Raw genomic sequence first — 18,589 nt, 5'->3', positions numbered from 1 at the left:
CAAATAACCAAATTCAAAATGCTCTGAGCTTCTTTCCTCAAAGTTGAAAAGTTTGCATGAGCCAGTTCTGCTTGTTCATTGTCAATCTGGAAAAAATAAAGTAAAAGTTGCAATGAAGTTTTTTAATCTGCCATCAAATTATAGTATTGCTTTTGTAAACAATTCAAGAAATTATACCTTTGGGAGATCAATATATTCATTGTCTTGTTCATTGAGTAGCAAGAATTGAAGAACTGTTGATGGAACATCAGGATCAACCACATTTTGACAATACTGGAAATAGCTAAGAAGGAAAGCATATTGACTGTACAAAACATGCAAGTGTAAGTTTGCAAATAAAAATCGTGTACAGCCACACCACCAGAATTCGTTACTGAACATGAAACATACCGTCTCCTAAGAGCTTCAGAAGATTCATTTCTAAGAATTGCCATAATAAGCTTAAACAATATAGTAAGACAAGCACCGTTGGATAATTGCTTCACCACAATGAGATCAAGGCAGGTAATATTATCAGAACTAAGACTACCAGGGAACAAAAATCTTTCGTCTCGCAGCTTAGCCATGCATGTCAATGCTACCTGAGAAATTTCACATTATATAAATATAAATCAGTCTGTCTGAAAAGATACAAATAACAACAGAATGACTCAAATTGTTGAAGAACACATCAACATTTCCAGATGATAAAATCACATATTGCAATATTTACCTGGGACAGTATGAATGCCATCTTTAATGAACAATCCTGAGAAGCAGAAGCACTAAGAGACGCGTCAAGGACCCTGCCAATACAATTTAGCAGTTACATAAATTGCACAAACAATGAGAAAATCAAGAATGACAAGTTAAAGCTTTTGCTTTTTCACTAATGAAGTGTAGCAACTCACTGGAAAAGAATTTCAGTTCGATCTTCGATCATTATTAATCTTCTAGAAGCAGACACCTTAACAAAATAGCACAATGTTAGAGAATGTACATAATAAGACAAAGACACTACCTAGGTTGGAAATGTGAATCAGGTTTCCCACTGTTTGAAAACAATGTATAGCTATAGATTAACTCATTAAAAATTCAATGGGGAAACATTTTCCTTCATTTCCTCGGCATTTTCTAATTTGTATTAGACAGGTCTCATGCTCCCCCTCCACTGCCTTACTTTGTCATTGTTCTTCACAGTCCTTCACAATGCACACCACCACACCTCCTACCCGCCCCATGAGGGAGAAAAGAAAAAACAAAGACAGAGGAAAGCGGATCGATGTTTTTTTATTGGTTTCACAATAGCTTTCATGTAGGGGGAGGAAAATTTGAAGTGGGTACAGAGTGGTAAAAATGCTAATTCACTTGGGCTCAATGTGATCCAGTTGAAGGTGAGTATGGCATGGATTGCTGTTGTTTAAAACAGTGGAAGTATTTGCAGGCAGGAGCAAGATGGGTTTTATGAAGGATGCAAAAGAAGAAAGAACTTTAGGCCACAGTTTGAGGATGTGGAAGAGGGAAAGAAGAGCACTGAGAAAGAAGGAAGCATGGGCAAATTGGGGCAAAAATGGAGAAATCGAAATAGAAAGATCTGCACCTCAACAATTTGAGACCAGGCTGTCAACATATGAAGTTGTGCAGCTTGTTCCTCAAGATTTTTATTGTATTTCCAACCCCATCTAAGCAACTGTTGAATTGTCTCACGAACATTATTTAGCTCAACTTCATTTCCAATGTTGCTTGCCTGGGAGTAAGCTGAATTGTATTTCTGCAACAAGAAAATAGATTAAATTTCATAAACAATATTAAAGAAAAACTACAATTCAAGGAATAAAGATCAAAGATAATATTTTCAATAACAAATTATTAATATTTAATAATTGGACAATAGACCAACCTGCCAAAGTTTGTCGTGGAAAGCGGCCAGGTCAATTAGCCGATCACCTCTCTCAGAATAATAGTACACACCATCCTTTCCAGAATTTCCAAGTATGTCTTCCGCCTAAAATAATGTTCACCCAAAGGCAGGCAAGAACGAGATGAAAATGTAAAATATCATCTCGATTTTTTCCATACATAAAATATAGATTTACTATGTTTTAAGGACTAGTATCTCACCGACAAGTCATATTTCATTCCACCCACAATCTCTGAGAGCTGAGAAGTGGAATCTGGACATCTAAACTGGATGATTTCAAGCAATTCAAATACCTGAATTTCAAAGAGAATTTAGAAGTAAAGCATAAGATGGGAGTTTAAAATGAAGAATAGTATAATTTACAAAGAATTTCTTATTACGTGGGAACTATCTCCAAGGTTTAAAATGTATAATGCACAATATGTGCACAGACTCTTAGTAGACTGCGTCAGAATTATCTACAAGGTTAGGACTAAATTAGAGCAACTGATAGGGGAATAAAAGTATATGTGAGGAAAAATAAAGGCGGGAAGGAGAGAGTGTCTGTTAAAAATTAGGAGGGAGTTTCTGTTAGAAGTTAGTTAAGAGGGAAAGGGGAGTATAAATAAGGAGTTGGTTGAAAAGGGGGGGATTATGAAATTAGTATTTTGTTGTTAACTGGAACATTAGTCCAGCGAAGGGAGATCGAGCTTCCTTAGGGGGTGATTACTATACAATTGTATTCTTGGTTCATTGAATAAGAGAAGTATATTCAGAGAAGTGCATTCTGTTCGGTGTGATTTATTTGCTTTCTTGACTTCTTGATTTAAGAAGTCCAACAATATTGGTCTGACCTGCCGGATCCAGATTGAAGGAGAGACAAGATGGAGAACAGGGTGAGTGCATTGGAGGGAAGATTCGATGCCATGGAAGCGGCGTTGGAGGAAATTCGAGCGGAGATGAGGGGAATGGCTCGAAACGTGAATCGCGACCGTGGGAGAAGAGCGAACCAAGGGAGGACTTCTGAAGGGAGTCATTCGGTTAATGGAGGTCGGGATACGGAGGAGGATGAATCAGATGAAGAATCTGAGGAAGAACGTGACGTTCAAAAGAGTTGGATGAAGAGAGTGGAATTACCCACTTTCGAAGGGATCGATCCGATGAGATGGATCGCTAGGGCGGAGAAATTCTTCGAATTACAAAATGTGACGGAAAGGGAGAAGATGAAGCTGGAGTACATTTGTATGGAAGGGGGAGCGAATTATTGGTTCCGCTTTTGGCGGAAGAAGGTGAAGAATCCTACCTGGGCGACATTGACGCAGGCGATGGTCAGGAGGTTTGGAGGTAGACACCGGGGAACGATCTTTGAAAAATTGGCGGCGGTGCGACAGAGAGGAGCGATGGAGGAATATGTACAGGAATTCGAGGTCCTCGTGGCTTAGGCGGCGAGCGTGACGCGCAACACAATTTCATTTCGACACGCTTGGTTGAAGAGCTAAGGTTAGAGAAAGAGAAGCGAACACCGTATCGGGTATGTTTGGGTGGTGGCCAGAGAAAGGAGACACAAGGATGTTGCATGGGGTTGTCCTTGACACTGGAGGGAGTGGAGATCAGAGAGAACTTTTATCTTTTTGAGTTGGGAGGAGTGGATGTAGTGTTGGGAGTTGAGTGGCTGGCGAAATTGGGGGAGATTAGGGTGGACTGGAAGAAGATGACGTTGAAGTATGGGCCGACGGAGGCTGAGGTAGTGATAAGGGAGGACAACACATTAATGAGGAAAATGATTACCCCTGAAGTGTTGCAGAAGGAAACCGAGATTGAGACACTGGCGGTGGTGTGGGGTTTGAGTAAATCTGAAATAGCAAAGGAAAATTTAATAGCAGAGGATTTAACGCCCATGCAGGAGGAGAATCTGGATAAGATTTTAGGGGAGTTTGAGAAGGTGTTTGAGGTGCCACAAGGACTTCCTCCTGTCAGAAGAATGGACCACCAGATAACCATTAAAGAAGGCACTGAACAAGTGAACGTGAGACCCTATAAGTATCCCCACTTAATGAAGGTTGAAATAGAGAGGCAGGTCCAGGAGATGTTGGGCTTGGGTATTATTAGGCCCAGTAACAGCCCATTTTCTAGTAAAGCTGCTGTTTTTAGTAAAGATAGAGTGGTAGGTTGTGGTGGGTATGTCAAAACAGTGAAGAAAGGAGAAGAATTGTTGAGGCCTGGGATTAAAGCAGTGTTGTCAGGAAGTGACCCAGTTGTGGTCTGGGTGTCCAGGGGTGCATCCACTAGGGCTGTTACAAGTCCATTTGTTGAAATTACTAAGGTTATAAAACATGCAGACCTAGATTTTAGCATTGGCCACAAAGGAATTTCCAGGTTGCTTGCAGAATCTTTATTAACTAGCCATCTTATATTACTCACAATGGTGAAAGGTAAAGATGGTAGGAAAGAAACTTCAGGACTGGAAGTAATGCAGACAGTTTCAGAAATAAACTATAATACTTGTGCTCCACAAGGTAAGAGGTCACAAGTCAGAAAGCAATATACAACAATCATATGGTCTAGGGGAATCTTGGAAAAGGAGCAGTTCTTATTAATGGAACAGAAGGAGTCAATAATTCTCTCATATAGACCACCACCCAAGCCTCTAGACCTGAATTGGAGGACAGTAGCTAGTGGCTTCTCTTCATATGATAACACGATGATGAAGAGGAATCATGAGATCAAGTTTCACGGTTCCAACAGTGGAATTACAGGTGGAAGGTCCATTATATAGACCTTTAAATGTATTACAGAGGAGAGACAGAAATCAACAAGGAGAGGGGGTATCTCAAGTTCTGATCCAGTGGCAAGAGGGAGGAGTGGAAGGAGCAACCTGGGAAGAAGAGATGTACATCAAGCAGCAGTTTCCGAATTTCAACCTTGAGGACAAGGTTGCTGAGATGAAGGGGGGTATTGATAGGGGAATAAAAGTATATGTGAGGAAAAATAAAGGCGGGAAGGAGAGAGTGTCTGTTAAAAATTAGGAGGGAGTTTCTGTTAGAAGTTAGTTAGAGGGAAAGGAGAGTATAAATAAGGAGTTAGTGGAAAACGGGGGGAATATGAAATTAGTATTTTGTTGTTAACTGGAACATTAGTCCAGTGGAGGGAGATAGGGCTTCCTTAGGGGGTGATTACTATACAATTGTATTCTTGGTTTATTGAATAAGAGAAGTATATTCAGAGAAGTGCATTCTGTTCGGTGTGATTTATTTGCTTTCTTGACTTCTTGATTTAAGAAGTCCAACAGCAACTTCCTAAATACTATGCACGAAAGTGAGATGTCTGGTCAATTTGATTTGGGACAACGAAGAGTGATCAAAAAGTGATTGGGGTCATTATAAAGATATGTCAATTAGAAACGGCAGCATGCATTCACACAAAAGTTTCTATCAGTTAACAATCTTTCCACCATTAGTTTTTCACCCTAGTAACTATCCAATTATAGATGTCTTCTTGTAAAACCTAAATATAAGTTATGCAACCACCCTTCCCTTCCACAACATTTTTCATGGCACTCAGCTATATGTTACTCTAATTGTCAATACTATCTCATTAATATTGTAAAAAATAAAAGACCTTTTCGTTATAGACCCATCGATAAATCAGAATTTACTTCTTTTACCAGACTCCTTCCGTAAATGTTCTCCTCTCTCTAAGTATTCATAATCATAAAATCATGTCTTTTTTAAATCAATAGTATCCTTCCTAATTTAGAATACTTTGAGCAAACCCTCAAAATCTTCCCAAAGCATGCCTTTCAAAAGTGGTTTTTATCCTACTTGTGATGCTTATGTACTGATGAATATTGATAATATCCCTGCACTAATTAACTTTCAAGACACAATTTTGCCCTTGATCATTTTACAATCACCACCCTCTACTTTCAATCCGCATCCACAATAACACTCACGTTGTTCTGTCATCCATCTTTCCCTGTGTACCAAAGTTTAGATCCTAAAGTGTCGAGGACATTAGTTTTCTCTCCAACTCATTTACAACTTTGTCCCCAATCCATTTTAAATACAAAGTACTCCCTTTTCAATCCTTAACCATGATAATAGTCATGCATTCTTTGATGTAACTTTTCCTCTAACCCAAAGTATAAATAGAGTCAAGCATATTAGTTTTTTCTCCAACCCAATTTAGTTTGGCAAAGACAAGTGATGTTAATCCCCCTCTGAATCATCATGTTCACCACCTCTAATGGCTTAACCATAAAAGAACCAGAATTCCATGTATCAAACTTACTCAAGAACATTTGATCTAGCTTATTTACCAAAACTATCTGATAGGTTTAGTGGCAAAGTGTGTGTTAGGAGAAATAAGGGTAACATGCAGTTATAACTGCCTGGGGGTTGGTGTAAACAGACTACTATATATAGTCTGTATGGGGGATTGTTTTTGAAAAGTTTTGTGAGTGTTAGTAAAGGAGAGACAGGTCCTCTCGAAAGACCTGGGCTAGTGATGCAGAGTGTGTTCGTGTTCTTGTTTCTTAGACAGACCAAGCTGTCTGGTTTTCCTAAGAGAACATCCATGAACCTGTCTTGGAGTTCTTACATTTCTAATAAAAGTCTGGATACCAAGCTCATTTAACACTACATTCAAGCATTGGCTTAATGGATCTAGCTTATTTAACAAGTGTTATTTCCATGTAACAACCTACCATGTTCATACATATTATTTGTCCCAAATGATCGATGATTGGGTTGTAGATGAATTTTACATTCGTTATCCAGAATATAATATGACCCTCCCTATTTTCTATATCATTAAATTCATCCATATCGCCATGATGACCCTTTAACTATCACTAGGCCAAGATGTTTCAATTATCCTTTGTTCTGTCCTGCTCATTCACCATTTAACTCTCATAATTCTTCTCTCAAGTTATGCCATAATTGACAACATGATTCCCTAAATCCACCGACAACAAGAAAAATAAGCATATGAGCCTATCGCCCATAACTCAAGAACCCAACAATAAAGTTCACAGATATGTTAGCCCATAATATCAAGGGAAATGTAATAAATAATAAAGAATCCAAGATATGCATGTGATGTGATATGTTAGCCCATAATATCAAGGGAACAATGAAGCATGTAAATATCAGTACCTTACTCTTGCTGACAGTTCCTAGAGCAGCATTTTGAGAAGTATCATGACGCAAAAATGGATACATGGTCTGGCCCCCACCAACGTCGTTGACACCATGTGAAAAAAGATAAGAGAGGATTGTCTGACATGCTTCTCTATGATTGGAGCTACTAACATCACCAGCGTGTAGTTCAACAGCTAAGAGTTTCAAGAGCCATGCTCTCTGGGAAAGCAATGAAACAAAACACCTATATCAAACCCAACAGTATAGGCGAACTGTATAGTTTGACATACTTCATTTCTATTCCTTCCCAGAAATTAATATCATTCAGGCAAAAATATTAAATAGACATCAGAAATGTCAATATGAAACAACACATGGATAACATGTTCAATGAAGATGCATCGGATTTCATTTTTATGTGCTTCTACAGTTGTGAAGATTTGAAAAAAAAAATTAAAACAATAACAATTGGAAAGATGTTTTCTTGTTATTGTCAAATCAAAGTATCGAACTAAAGGATTATATGCCACCATGCTGATTAGGAGTCAAGTGGTTTCAGGTTTTGATGGAATTAATCTTCGTAGACTCAGTATTAACTATTGAACACGGTGTGCTAAGTTGATTTTTTTTTTGTAAGTCAAACATGTCATTCAAAGTTGAGTAAATAAAAGTGTTATTTTCTTAAAAACATCTAATGTCATGCATTAATACATCTTGATTAAGCCTTAAAGATCAACATAAAGTAATATTGGGTTCACTTGTAATTACTGGAATCCATGAAAAATGAGAATAATTCAAAGTCTTAATTCAATAGATTGAAAGTGCTTATCAACGCATGATAATAACAAAGAATCCAAAAGGTGTGTCCAGCAGATATAGTTCTATTCACATGTATTTGTGCTGATCTAGTTTCGAAAAACTCACTTGTTATTCCCACCACACAACAGCCACTTTTGTTTGGAACACCTTGTTTCAAACATTTTACAAAAATTGGCAGCATCCTACAAGTTTTAAATGAATTCTAAATTTACAGATGACTTGAAGGAGAAAGTACAATGAAAAACCTGATGAAGTGAACTGTTACGAAGCGACTGATTATTATTCCTTTTAGGAAGCGGAGCTACCCCAATTGTATCAAGGTGCTGCATTTTAGCAAGGAATTTTGAGCAATAATCATAAAAAACTAGAAGGAAAAAAGGTAATCAAATAAATTAAACAGAATGTCAACCTTAACAAAGAATTGGTACTTTTTATTTGACAACAGATCCATTGTTGGTACACATGTTACTGGATCTACACACAATTCATAAAGGAGCTGCATCAATCAAAAAGTCAGAATCCTTTCAAAAAAAATCACAAATAACTGGGGAAGATGTAAAAATTCCAACTCTCTTCCGTATATTAGATGTAGTGTGCATTAGATAAACAACATCTGACCTGAAAACAAAACTCGTGAAGTAATGCATTAACATCAGGCTTCAAAAGCTCCTCCAGAATATCAAGAATAACCTTCAAGCAACTGCAAATAACATTAGAAGGTAAAAGTTACAATCTCCAGAATCAAATAATTAAGCACCATGAAATAATAGACAAAAACCTGTAATAAAATTTAGGCTGTAAAACTGTTCGTTCAATTGGAGTATCTAGATCAAATTTAAGTAGCAAATGAGTGATATTTGGAGCTGGCCGACTGATATTGTCAATTAGAAGCTGAAACATAGAAGGCAAATGCAAACAAAAACCATTTTAGGAAGATTATACACTAGGAAAGAGGAAACAAAACAAAAAGTTGATAGTAATGAGGGCCAACTTGCATAATAAGAATGCCTGGATCATCACTGCTATTTTCAAGATTTTGAAACTCTTCTGACCGTAACTCAAGGCACGCTGCATAATCTTCTATCAAGCTGTTTGAAGCATTGCATTTTAGCAATAGTTGAACAAGCCCAACCATACGGGAGCTGTCACTCAAAAAATCAAAATACAGATTAAGTAATGATATTCAGAACAGCAGAAGAACACAAAAAATTACAAATTCAAAATAAGAAAATGGAAAGGTATCTAAATGCCTTAAAATACTCATGATTTTGATGGAGGATTGCTGAACTTTTGGCTGAAAATCATATCTGACATACTCCAACAGGGCCACTATTTGATTATGATCATGGGAGAGTATAATGTCCAATGGCTGCATATAGATTATCAATAAAAGACATTAATAAGTAGCTACACAATTCTAAAAAATAAGATATATTTAAACTAAGGAGCTACATACATAACACACCAGTACAAAAGATATTGATTTACTTTTAAACACAGTAAACGGTTAGTATCACTTCAAAATAACAGCATCCAATAGGACCAATATCCCAACCAAACCCTGGAAATCGATTGACACCCTGAATGTTAATAATTCAATATACAAATACAAAATCATGTATAGATAGTGAACCAGATCACCTTGACAATGCCTCCACACACTAATCAGTAATTTCTTTAGAAACTCAAGCAAGAGAAGATGATGAAACATGCAACTTTAGATCTATCTATCAATACATACATACAACTCCCGAAAGAGTGTGTGTGTGGGAAGCATCTTGTTGAGAAGCTGTTTCTATAGCACGTATCTGAGTAAACCAGCTATCGCCAGTGTTATAATTGAGGTGTTACGAGTCCTACGGATGTTCCTTCCACTTTCTATCACAACTTTCTTACAACTAATAATCTCTGGCACCATGGATCTTTCAGTGTGTCTCATTTGTTCTTATCCATAGTAAAAACAGGAAAAAACTTGATCCTAGAGCTTTAAAATTGATGTGTACGCACACACCCGTGAAAACAATTTGATGTGTACTGTATAGAAAATTGAGTTACCTGGTATAGAGGAAGCCAATAATCAGAAAGAAGTAAATCCTTATCAAAGACAAGGATTATAATTTCAAGGGAAAGCTGCACTGCATTCTCTAAAAGCTTCCCATATAATTGACTGCTGCGTTCAGCAATAATAGAATTCACCCCTGGAAGAAGAATACTCATTATGTTCCGAAAGGCAGTTTTTCCACTCATGAAATCCTGAAACATATCAACTGGTAAAATTAAAGCTATGAAATTCCCAACAGCACAATAATTTTCATAATGCTACATTTGCTGAATATTTCATAATGAAAGCTATAAAACTCCCAACAGCCAGTAAATTTGCTCGGTTGATAGTTGCTCGTTAATCATAACTACACAAGTACTGATATATCAATCTCAAAGTTATGAGACTCGTTATAACATATCATACAGCTAACAAATCCAAAATCCAGGATGATAATCATCAGTGTTGAGATATTAATCAGTCAATTTTCAGTTTTAATTTTGTATTCCTTATTTCTTGCCCTTTTAGTAATCTTAGATAGCCAATATGTATGTTAAGTGTTGTATTAGATAGCTCTAACTGCTCTAAATTTGTTAGTATAACAGCACTGAGAAAAATGCCTTTCAGTTAGTTAGATAGTTGGTTAGATATCTCACACAATATAATGGGTATTTTCCATATCACTTATAACTCACTTCTTAACATGGTATCAGAGCCAGATTCGAACCTATCCTAGTTATGTTTGTTGGGCATATTGTTCCACCTGCTATCGAACCACCCATTGATGTTTAGTCTCACGTTCGAGATGAATATACCTCGACGTGAAGAAGTGTGTTGGAAGTCTCACATAGTATATAAGTGGGTGCAAATCTCACCTTACAAGCCGGTTTTGTGGGGTTGAGTTAGGCTTAAAGTCCACTTCTTAACAATAACATGAATTTAAAATAATTTCATCAATCTATTTTCTCTCATTTTTCCCATTTCTATTGGACAGATCATGCAATGCAATATACAATATTCTAATACATACATTGGAATAAAAAAACTAAAGCCATTGCCCATATGTTTAATACACCATATCAAGACAACGACGAGCACATACTTTGAGCAACTCTAGGACTGGGAGCTGCGTCTGAAGTGGTGATGATTCCTTAGTTGCTGTAAGTCGCGACTGATCAACTACACCCTCATAGTCCTCATCCTTGATGCCATACATGCTCAAAACCCTGTCAATTTGTGTTCATCGAATAACACTCTAAGTCTATAATCAACGGTATATACCATAGCTTGTTCATAGTTTTGCATTATAGAGATCAGTTTCAATCAAATTAAAGACAGAAAAGTTATGTTGGTGCCTCAATACAACTCAAATAACTGTGAATAACAAAAACCAATCTATCCAACAATCAATACAACCTATATCAAATAAACAACGGAGATATATTCTAATTATTTCTAGAAACACGAAAACAGAATCACTCACATGTGAAAATGTTTAAGGCAGGCACCAACCAACTGCCACTTTTCGCAAGGATCCGCATAGGCTCTTTGAGGAAATGGCCCAAAAACATGATCATAGATGAACCTAAAGATTCCAATAAATCTGAAAAACGAAAAGTTTTTACACATTAAGAGCCCAAGCAAGAAAACAACATGAATATAAAATTCACTCAGATTTGAAATATACAGTGTACAGTACCTTCGCCCTCTGTCGGACAAATCACTTTCTTCTGCAATAAGAGCATTTATCAAATTAAGGAAAGATATTGTTGAAGGATATTGTTCTCTTCTTGCTTCAATTTCATTCAATTCAAATCGCATGTCATAAACCTGTCATATATTACAAGTTCATTTGTTCATCAGAGAAAGAGAAAGTAAATGATTGTGATGACAAAAAACAGAAGAAATGTAAGGGGAAATGGAAGAAACATATGAATAAAATGATAGCGATAACAAGTCAGATAATTTAAAAGAAAAGGATGAGCCCTAGTATATCAATTAATTTTTTAATATATTTTGTGGTTAGTTTACAGAACTACAGTTCAAACAAAAAGGCAAAGCAAAACAGTAAAAGAACAAGAGTCCAAAAAAATTCTGGCTTTTCAATATACCAATAAACCTCAAGACCCACTAGGTCATTCCAGTTAATAAATATAAGAAAAACCATTCCTTGTTTTACAATACTTTTTAGAGGTACTTAGCATATAAACCCTTATCATTTTAAACTTTGACACTTCTTTGGAAAAGTTTATTTCCTATGAAACAAACTGTTCTCTTTCTCGAGCTCTTTTGATAGAAACTTGGTATCTTTGCCATAAAGAATTTAGAAGAACTCTCAAATGTGCAGCTAGGAAGAACGAACTATAGACCTGGGTACACTAGGGTTACCCTAGGAATAACAACATAGATTTTTTAAAGAGATATAACTTCATCGTTTCGTGTCCTTCAAATGATAGCCTTACCCATGAATAGGGAATCCACTCAGTGAAATCAACGGCTGGCTCATTTAGGGAAACTAACTACAAAGTGCCGAAAAAAGGGTTATGCAAAATACCTCTCATGCATAATAGTCTTTAGTCCAGACCTAATCACAAAAACAAGGTCAACATGCCACCTCTAGTATCAACGCATGTAGCCTACCTGCCTAGCTCTACCAGACCTCACGAGCCCATTTTGAAGGATTGTAACATCCCATTTGGCTCCGATTTGTGTTTCTTGATTCTTTTGCCAAACATGTCTTTGTTTTGTGTTATTTATCGATGCTTGAAACAAAAGACTATAAGAAGGAACTTGATCGTCTAAGAACAATGATGAAATCGATGAATAAGTCATCTAGATCATATACCTGGTACATGAAAGATAAGAGTAAATTCAATAAGGTTGGTCGTATGCCTTAGGGTACTCGGATTATTGATTCAAGGACAACTAATCACATGACCTCATTTCCTATACTCTTTGATTTGTACGTCAAAATGACTAGAGAAATCATTGCAGTTGCAAATGGACATAGTGTATCCATGTGCAAATATGGAAATATATCTATTAAATTAAAGGATTTGTCTATGTCCAAAAACTGCCAACAGCCTTATCTTTGTAGAAAAACCTGCAAAAGATTTGAAGTGTTCAATAACTTTTCCTCTTTCTTATGTCTATTTCAATCAAGACCTCGGCAGGAGGAAGATTAATGTATTTGCTAAGGAGCATAGTAGGTTATATAAGTTGGAGTCTACGGTCCAAAACAAAACAAAAGGTCATAAGTCAACCAGCAACATTAGAAACATGGACAAATTCCCTAATATGGCTTCATCATATAAGATTTGGACATCCCTCGTTCAACCTTATGAAATCCATGTTACCTACTTACCATAGAGTTTGTTGAGTCTTTCCAATGTAATATTTGCTAATTGCCAAAGCATCACCATGCATCCAACCCCATTTACCTTAATTACTATGATGCTTGAGGACCTGGCAGGAACATAATGGAACTACACCCACCAGTGCCCAAGGACCCCAATTTTCTCAGAAATGAAAAATTATCCATCACTCAATTTCCCTAATTATTATTACAGACGATCTGCCTTAATATTTCTATATCTAACACCAACAGAGTATCAAATATCTACAACTAACTTACTAACATAAGAACTAACAGATATCAACAGTCTTAAATATCTATAAGGATGCCAGCAAAAAAAATGTAACATCCAAATATCTTAAAATTGTAAGAATACAGAATAGAACAAGAACATTTTTATCCTAACTAACATTTCAAACAAACCCATAGTTTCTAGAACAGTTGGTTCTCGTAGTTTTGAAGGATAAAAATTCTAAGATGGTGATTAAAGATTACTTCTTCATCAATCAGATATACCAACCTGACTACCCATAGATTGTGGACTATTCTGGATATCAGGCCCAACAACTACTGGCAGATCATATTGCTCAAGGTAGGTCCAGATGCTGTCTTTCAGTATTGGAGAAACCTGAATAAAAGCGGTTATTGCATTCCTCAGAGCACCCTACATCAAAAAGTATTGTCTCGTTAGAAAATAAACCGTTCAAACATTTCCATTAGAAGTACAATCTTTAAACAAAATCAAGAACCTAAATATCTTTTTACTTTCTTGTAAGAACATCATGATACAGCTATTTACCTTAAGATAAGGAGGCACATTTTCGTAACTAAGAAGCTTAAATAGTGGTTCAATATCAGGAAACCAGGTCCTCCTTTCTGTTGGATTCCCGTTTTCTACAACCTGTATATACAACAAATGCATAGTAAATATTGTTGTTCCTCTCAATTGAATAAAAACTACAAAGGGAAAGTCACATGCAACAATGAAATGTTAGACACGCCACATAAAATAAGTTGAACCAAGGACCTTTTATTGAATATTTTTCCCTTCTTACTAGACTAGAGTTTACAGAGGAGCACACTTATATACTGTGCTAGAGTTAGTTAGACGTAACAAATTCAATAGAAAGATACATTTACAGCCGTCTATTAACTAACTTAACACTAACAGAATAACAAACTATCCATTATCATACATAATATTTGCACAAAACAAAATTTATTAACTTCTATTTTGGCTTAGGACAAGTTTGGGCGTCCAAGGGATTCAATATAAGCTGACACAAGAAAATAGATAAACTTGAACCTTCTTCAGAACATTTAAGTATGCCACAAGAGCTTTAGCATCCCCCTCCTGAATTTCAGGCCACATAGCTCCAGCAGTTTGAAGAGATTGTTTGAATTTCTCGTCATAAATTGTTAAGCATTCAAATAAAGTGCTCCATCCAATTGAGCGAAATGCTTTACCTTGCAGCAACTCATAAACCTTTGAAGCACCTTCTTGACTGCAAGCCTAGAAAGCAGTTTCCCAAAATTATGTCGTATAAAAATGGTTGAAAAGAAAACTTAAGACATCATAGAGAGTAAAAAACGTCATCCTCACCAAGGTGCTCAGCATATTCAAGAATGCCACAAGCGTGTGGAAATTTGTATGGTCCTCTCCAGCAAAATTTGCAAATGTCCACAATACATCATTGCCAGACAAGAGTTCTGGTTCTTTCTGATAACTTGACAACATTAAAGGTCATGTTTGAAAGGAAAAGCCTTAAAAATCAGCCAAGCACATTACTTTAATCTGATAAGCCTAAAACAATAATGCATCCAAACCCTATATAAACATACAACCACAGCTTGAACAGACTTTTTTCCTAAACAAATGTATAGTAGTGTCATCAGGGAAAAGGAACATCTACACTGCCATCAATAATTTGAATCACCAGATCTATTTCAAACTTGCACTGATTGCTTACAAGAAAAGAAAATTTTCATGTTTTGTTACTATTTGGTCAAACTGACCTGATAAATATCGCTCACAAAGTCCAAGATTGAATTAAATGGCAAAGGGCCATGAAGAGAACTTGAATTAGTGTCTTGTGCAAAATCATGAGATCCAACAACTCGGTATGTACTAAGCACACTCATAGATCGCTCCTTCGTTTCTTTTATCTGCAAAATGCATAATATTCAAAAAGATAAGTGCAGAACTAAATATTTTGAATAAAAAAGATACACCAGTGTGGATAAAAATATAATTTGAAATAATTATCCAAACAAAATATCTTCTGCCACATGTACTTACAATTGCCAAAATTTAAAACAAATTCAATGCTCAGAAAGAACCAGACATTTAAGAATAGAAGTGAATATTTAATAATAATTTTGTAGAAAATGATTAACATTGCAGTTGAAAAAGGAAATCAATTTAAATTATTGAACAAAAATCAAACAGTTAGTAGTAAATTAAACTATAATTGGAAAGAGAGAAAAAAATATGAAAGAGCTAAAAGCTGCCGGTGCTGTCCAGTAATATTCAGGTACATATACAGTTACCATCCTGATTTCCTAACCATCACATTCAAAACCTGAAAAGAATTGGAAAGTGATCTATGGGATGACCTTACATTGTTATCATTTCGAAACCATGTAAAAATATGAGGAATAATCCAAAGAAAAATGAGAAAAAGAAACACCTTTCAACTGTCAAATTCCACTTATTTTAAATGAAACAAAAATATAGCAAGTATATACACAAGTACAAAAAACAGGGCAAATATAAATAATGAAGTTAGAAATAACAAAAACCTACAATCATGACTTCTCAGACAATAATTCCATGATTCAACTGCTATATAAAAGAAGAGATCAGAGGTCTGAAAAGAGTAGTTAACATCGATCAAGTAGTTTGAGAACTAAAACCAAATCCTAGCAAAAATTGTGCACTCAATCAACCAAATAAGCTTGTTCCATATGTACGTGCAGAAAAATTAATTAACCTTGTCTCTTGCTAGAGGGTTAGACAAAAAGCAGGTAATCAGTTTGTGCAGATAAGCATTGTACATGTAGACCATATCTTCATCCTCCGTCTGTAAGATAACAAGCAGACTTTTCAATAGGATACCAATGAAGTATAGTCATGATCCATGAAAAGTTACAGTAAATACAGAATTCCAATTAAGTGATATTGCACAAATTCAAAAAGCTAGAATAACTTGTATACTCCTTGAGAATCTTAATATTTTGGTGTGTAGAGGACAATACAAAAAAAGAATTCAAGGAAACAATCTCGTACAGGACAAGTTTCCAAAGAGTGATCTACACCCTCACAAAGATCATAATATGAATAATTATAAATATAATCAATATCTTAATTGTATAAACTAACCTGTTTCCTTATATACTAATATTGGCACATAACTATTTGTTAGAATAAGTATTAAAATCTGGGGTAGGAAACAGTTGGGTTGGGAACTACTTCTTGTTGTACCTATGAGTTGTCCCTAGTAGACTAGTGTAGTCTTTTTATTTTCATCTTCCGATTATATCAGATTCCGACCAATATAAATAGTAGATCATAAGAGGGATCTTTCAAACCCTCCAAAAATATATCTCTCTTTAATCTTAAGTTGGTAAGAGAGTGGGTCGATCCCGCTCTGCTGGTCTCAATCTTCTCCTACATTTATTTTCACCTCAGTTCATTGTTTGTCGCCGACCACCTACTTAGTTTTCTTCGACAACCACCAGATTTGAACTGTCTCCTTGAGAAACAACCAACCCCACCAATCTCAAACCCTGATTTCGCTGCATGCACCGTCATGCACCACGTTTCTCTTCGCTACTACTTTGCGTGTGAAGCTCATGTGATGCCTTCCCCTTCATTGGGCGACATCGAACCACCTCGCCAGTGCTCTTTGGACCTCCTTCACGTTGGTTCCAATCCTTGGTTGTTCTTTCCCAATGTGGTTATTATCAAGGGTTCCCTAATTAAACCTAGGGTTTTCCCTTTATTGTTCTTGTTCATTGGTTTCGTTGTCTCTTTTGGTTTCCTCAAAAGTGCCTATTGGAGTTATTTATCATTCTTTGGAAATCCTTCTATTACTTATGAGAAACAAAAATGGAGAAAATTACCTCATTTGGTCTGCATTAGTTGAAATGTGGTTGTTTGGCCAAGGTTATCATGACCACCTAGAACAAGATAGAAGTAATGTGCTTTCTAAGAAAGCTAAATAGTTGAAGCAAATTGACTTTCAGCTATGTGCCTTGTGGCAATTTGTGGAACCAAAATTACTAGGTACCCACACTTAGATCCTTTCAAACTTGCAACTCCTTTTGGAAGAAAGCACAGAATATTTTTAAAAACGATATTTAGCACCTTTATGACTCTACGAATAGGCTTGCCTCTCTCAAACAATCAGATCATGACATGGTGTCCTTCAACAAGAAAGCTCAATTTGCAGTTCAACAATTGAAGATGTTCTTGGAGGTTGAGTCTTTGAGTGAGATCAAGAAAAAACTTCACAAATACTACATGATTGATCACGAATGGTCTTTACATCTTCCCATGTAGCGCCTTCAAGTCCTCCCAAATTCCATTGAATAAGTTGAGGGATGGATATCCCACAGCACCCTGGAATCCAAGACCTTGAAAAGAGTTATGCCAGAAGGTCTTGTTCAACTTGATGGGTACCTATGGCATGTTTAAGTTGAGAGACATGGAAGACAAGATGAATTTGGGTCGTCACTGGCAACTGGAGGCGAAAAGCCACGGGAACCACAAATCGCTGTCGAAGTAAATAAGGTCTCCAATGTTGAATTGCTAGCACCAAGGCCATTAGTTCCTTCTCATAAATAAACTTAGAAAAAGAAGAATCACTTAAAAGCCTTGCTAAAATAAGCAATAGGCCGACGATTTTGAGACAAAACAGCCCAATACCCCTACCTACAGCATCACATTCCACATGAAATGTTTGAGAGAAATCTGGTAAAGCAAGTATTGGAGTTGTTGTTAATGCTATCTTCAAGATGTTCATAGCTTCGGTGCTTTGAACAGACCATACAAACTGCCCTATTTTTGATAAATATGTCAAAGGCCTTGTAATCTTGCCATAATCTTTAATGAAAGATCTATAATACCCTGTAAGGCCTAAGAAACCCCTTAGGGCCTTATTAAACCGTGGATCAGGCATATCTTGAACAACCAAAACCTTCTCTGGGTCCATCTATACCCCCTGACTTGAGATAACATGACCCAAATACCTGATTTGCTTCTTCCCAAATTCACATTTTTTTTTCGTTAGTAAACAATTGTTGTCCTAAAATACTAAGAACCTGGTGGAGATGTTCTGTGTGCTCCTCCC

General features: G+C 36.3%; 1 protein-coding gene across 1 annotated transcript in view; it reads right to left on the bottom strand.

Annotated features, from left to right (window-relative positions):
- LOC148203365 (nuclear pore complex protein NUP205-like) overlaps positions 1-18,589 on the bottom strand; it is a 33,622-nt gene that overhangs the window by 6,015 nt on the left and 9,018 nt on the right. The window contains exons 10-34 of the mRNA XM_088106056.1: positions 16,229-16,318; positions 15,252-15,401; positions 14,839-14,955; positions 14,542-14,748; positions 14,035-14,136; positions 13,756-13,899; positions 11,580-11,710; positions 11,364-11,483; positions 10,983-11,106; positions 9,895-10,092; positions 9,090-9,208; positions 8,831-8,981; positions 8,618-8,730; positions 8,458-8,539; positions 8,249-8,335; positions 8,085-8,162; positions 7,036-7,239; positions 2,101-2,193; positions 1,880-1,984; positions 1,580-1,750; positions 891-946; positions 713-785; positions 391-581; positions 178-304; positions 9-86 (exon numbers count right to left, since the gene is read on the bottom strand). Of these exons, the coding sequence (XP_087962182.1) occupies positions 9-86; positions 178-304; positions 391-581; positions 713-785; positions 891-946; positions 1,580-1,750; positions 1,880-1,984; positions 2,101-2,193; positions 7,036-7,239; positions 8,085-8,162; positions 8,249-8,335; positions 8,458-8,539; positions 8,618-8,730; positions 8,831-8,981; positions 9,090-9,208; positions 9,895-10,092; positions 10,983-11,106; positions 11,364-11,483; positions 11,580-11,710; positions 13,756-13,899; positions 14,035-14,136; positions 14,542-14,748; positions 14,839-14,955; positions 15,252-15,401; positions 16,229-16,318 (3,111 nt within the window). The remainder of the gene's footprint in view (positions 1-8; positions 87-177; positions 305-390; positions 582-712; positions 786-890; positions 947-1,579; positions 1,751-1,879; positions 1,985-2,100; positions 2,194-7,035; positions 7,240-8,084; positions 8,163-8,248; positions 8,336-8,457; positions 8,540-8,617; positions 8,731-8,830; positions 8,982-9,089; positions 9,209-9,894; positions 10,093-10,982; positions 11,107-11,363; positions 11,484-11,579; positions 11,711-13,755; positions 13,900-14,034; positions 14,137-14,541; positions 14,749-14,838; positions 14,956-15,251; positions 15,402-16,228; positions 16,319-18,589) is intronic.

This window comes from Vigna umbellata, chromosome 2 (assembly GCF_029865625.1).
Source record: "Vigna umbellata cultivar VRB3 chromosome 2, Vumbellata_1.0, whole genome shotgun sequence".
NCBI classification, from domain to species: Eukaryota; Viridiplantae; Streptophyta; class Magnoliopsida; order Fabales; family Fabaceae; genus Vigna; species Vigna umbellata.
The sequence above is the reverse complement of the archived record's forward strand: the minus strand, read 5'-3'. Positions and strand labels throughout refer to the sequence as shown.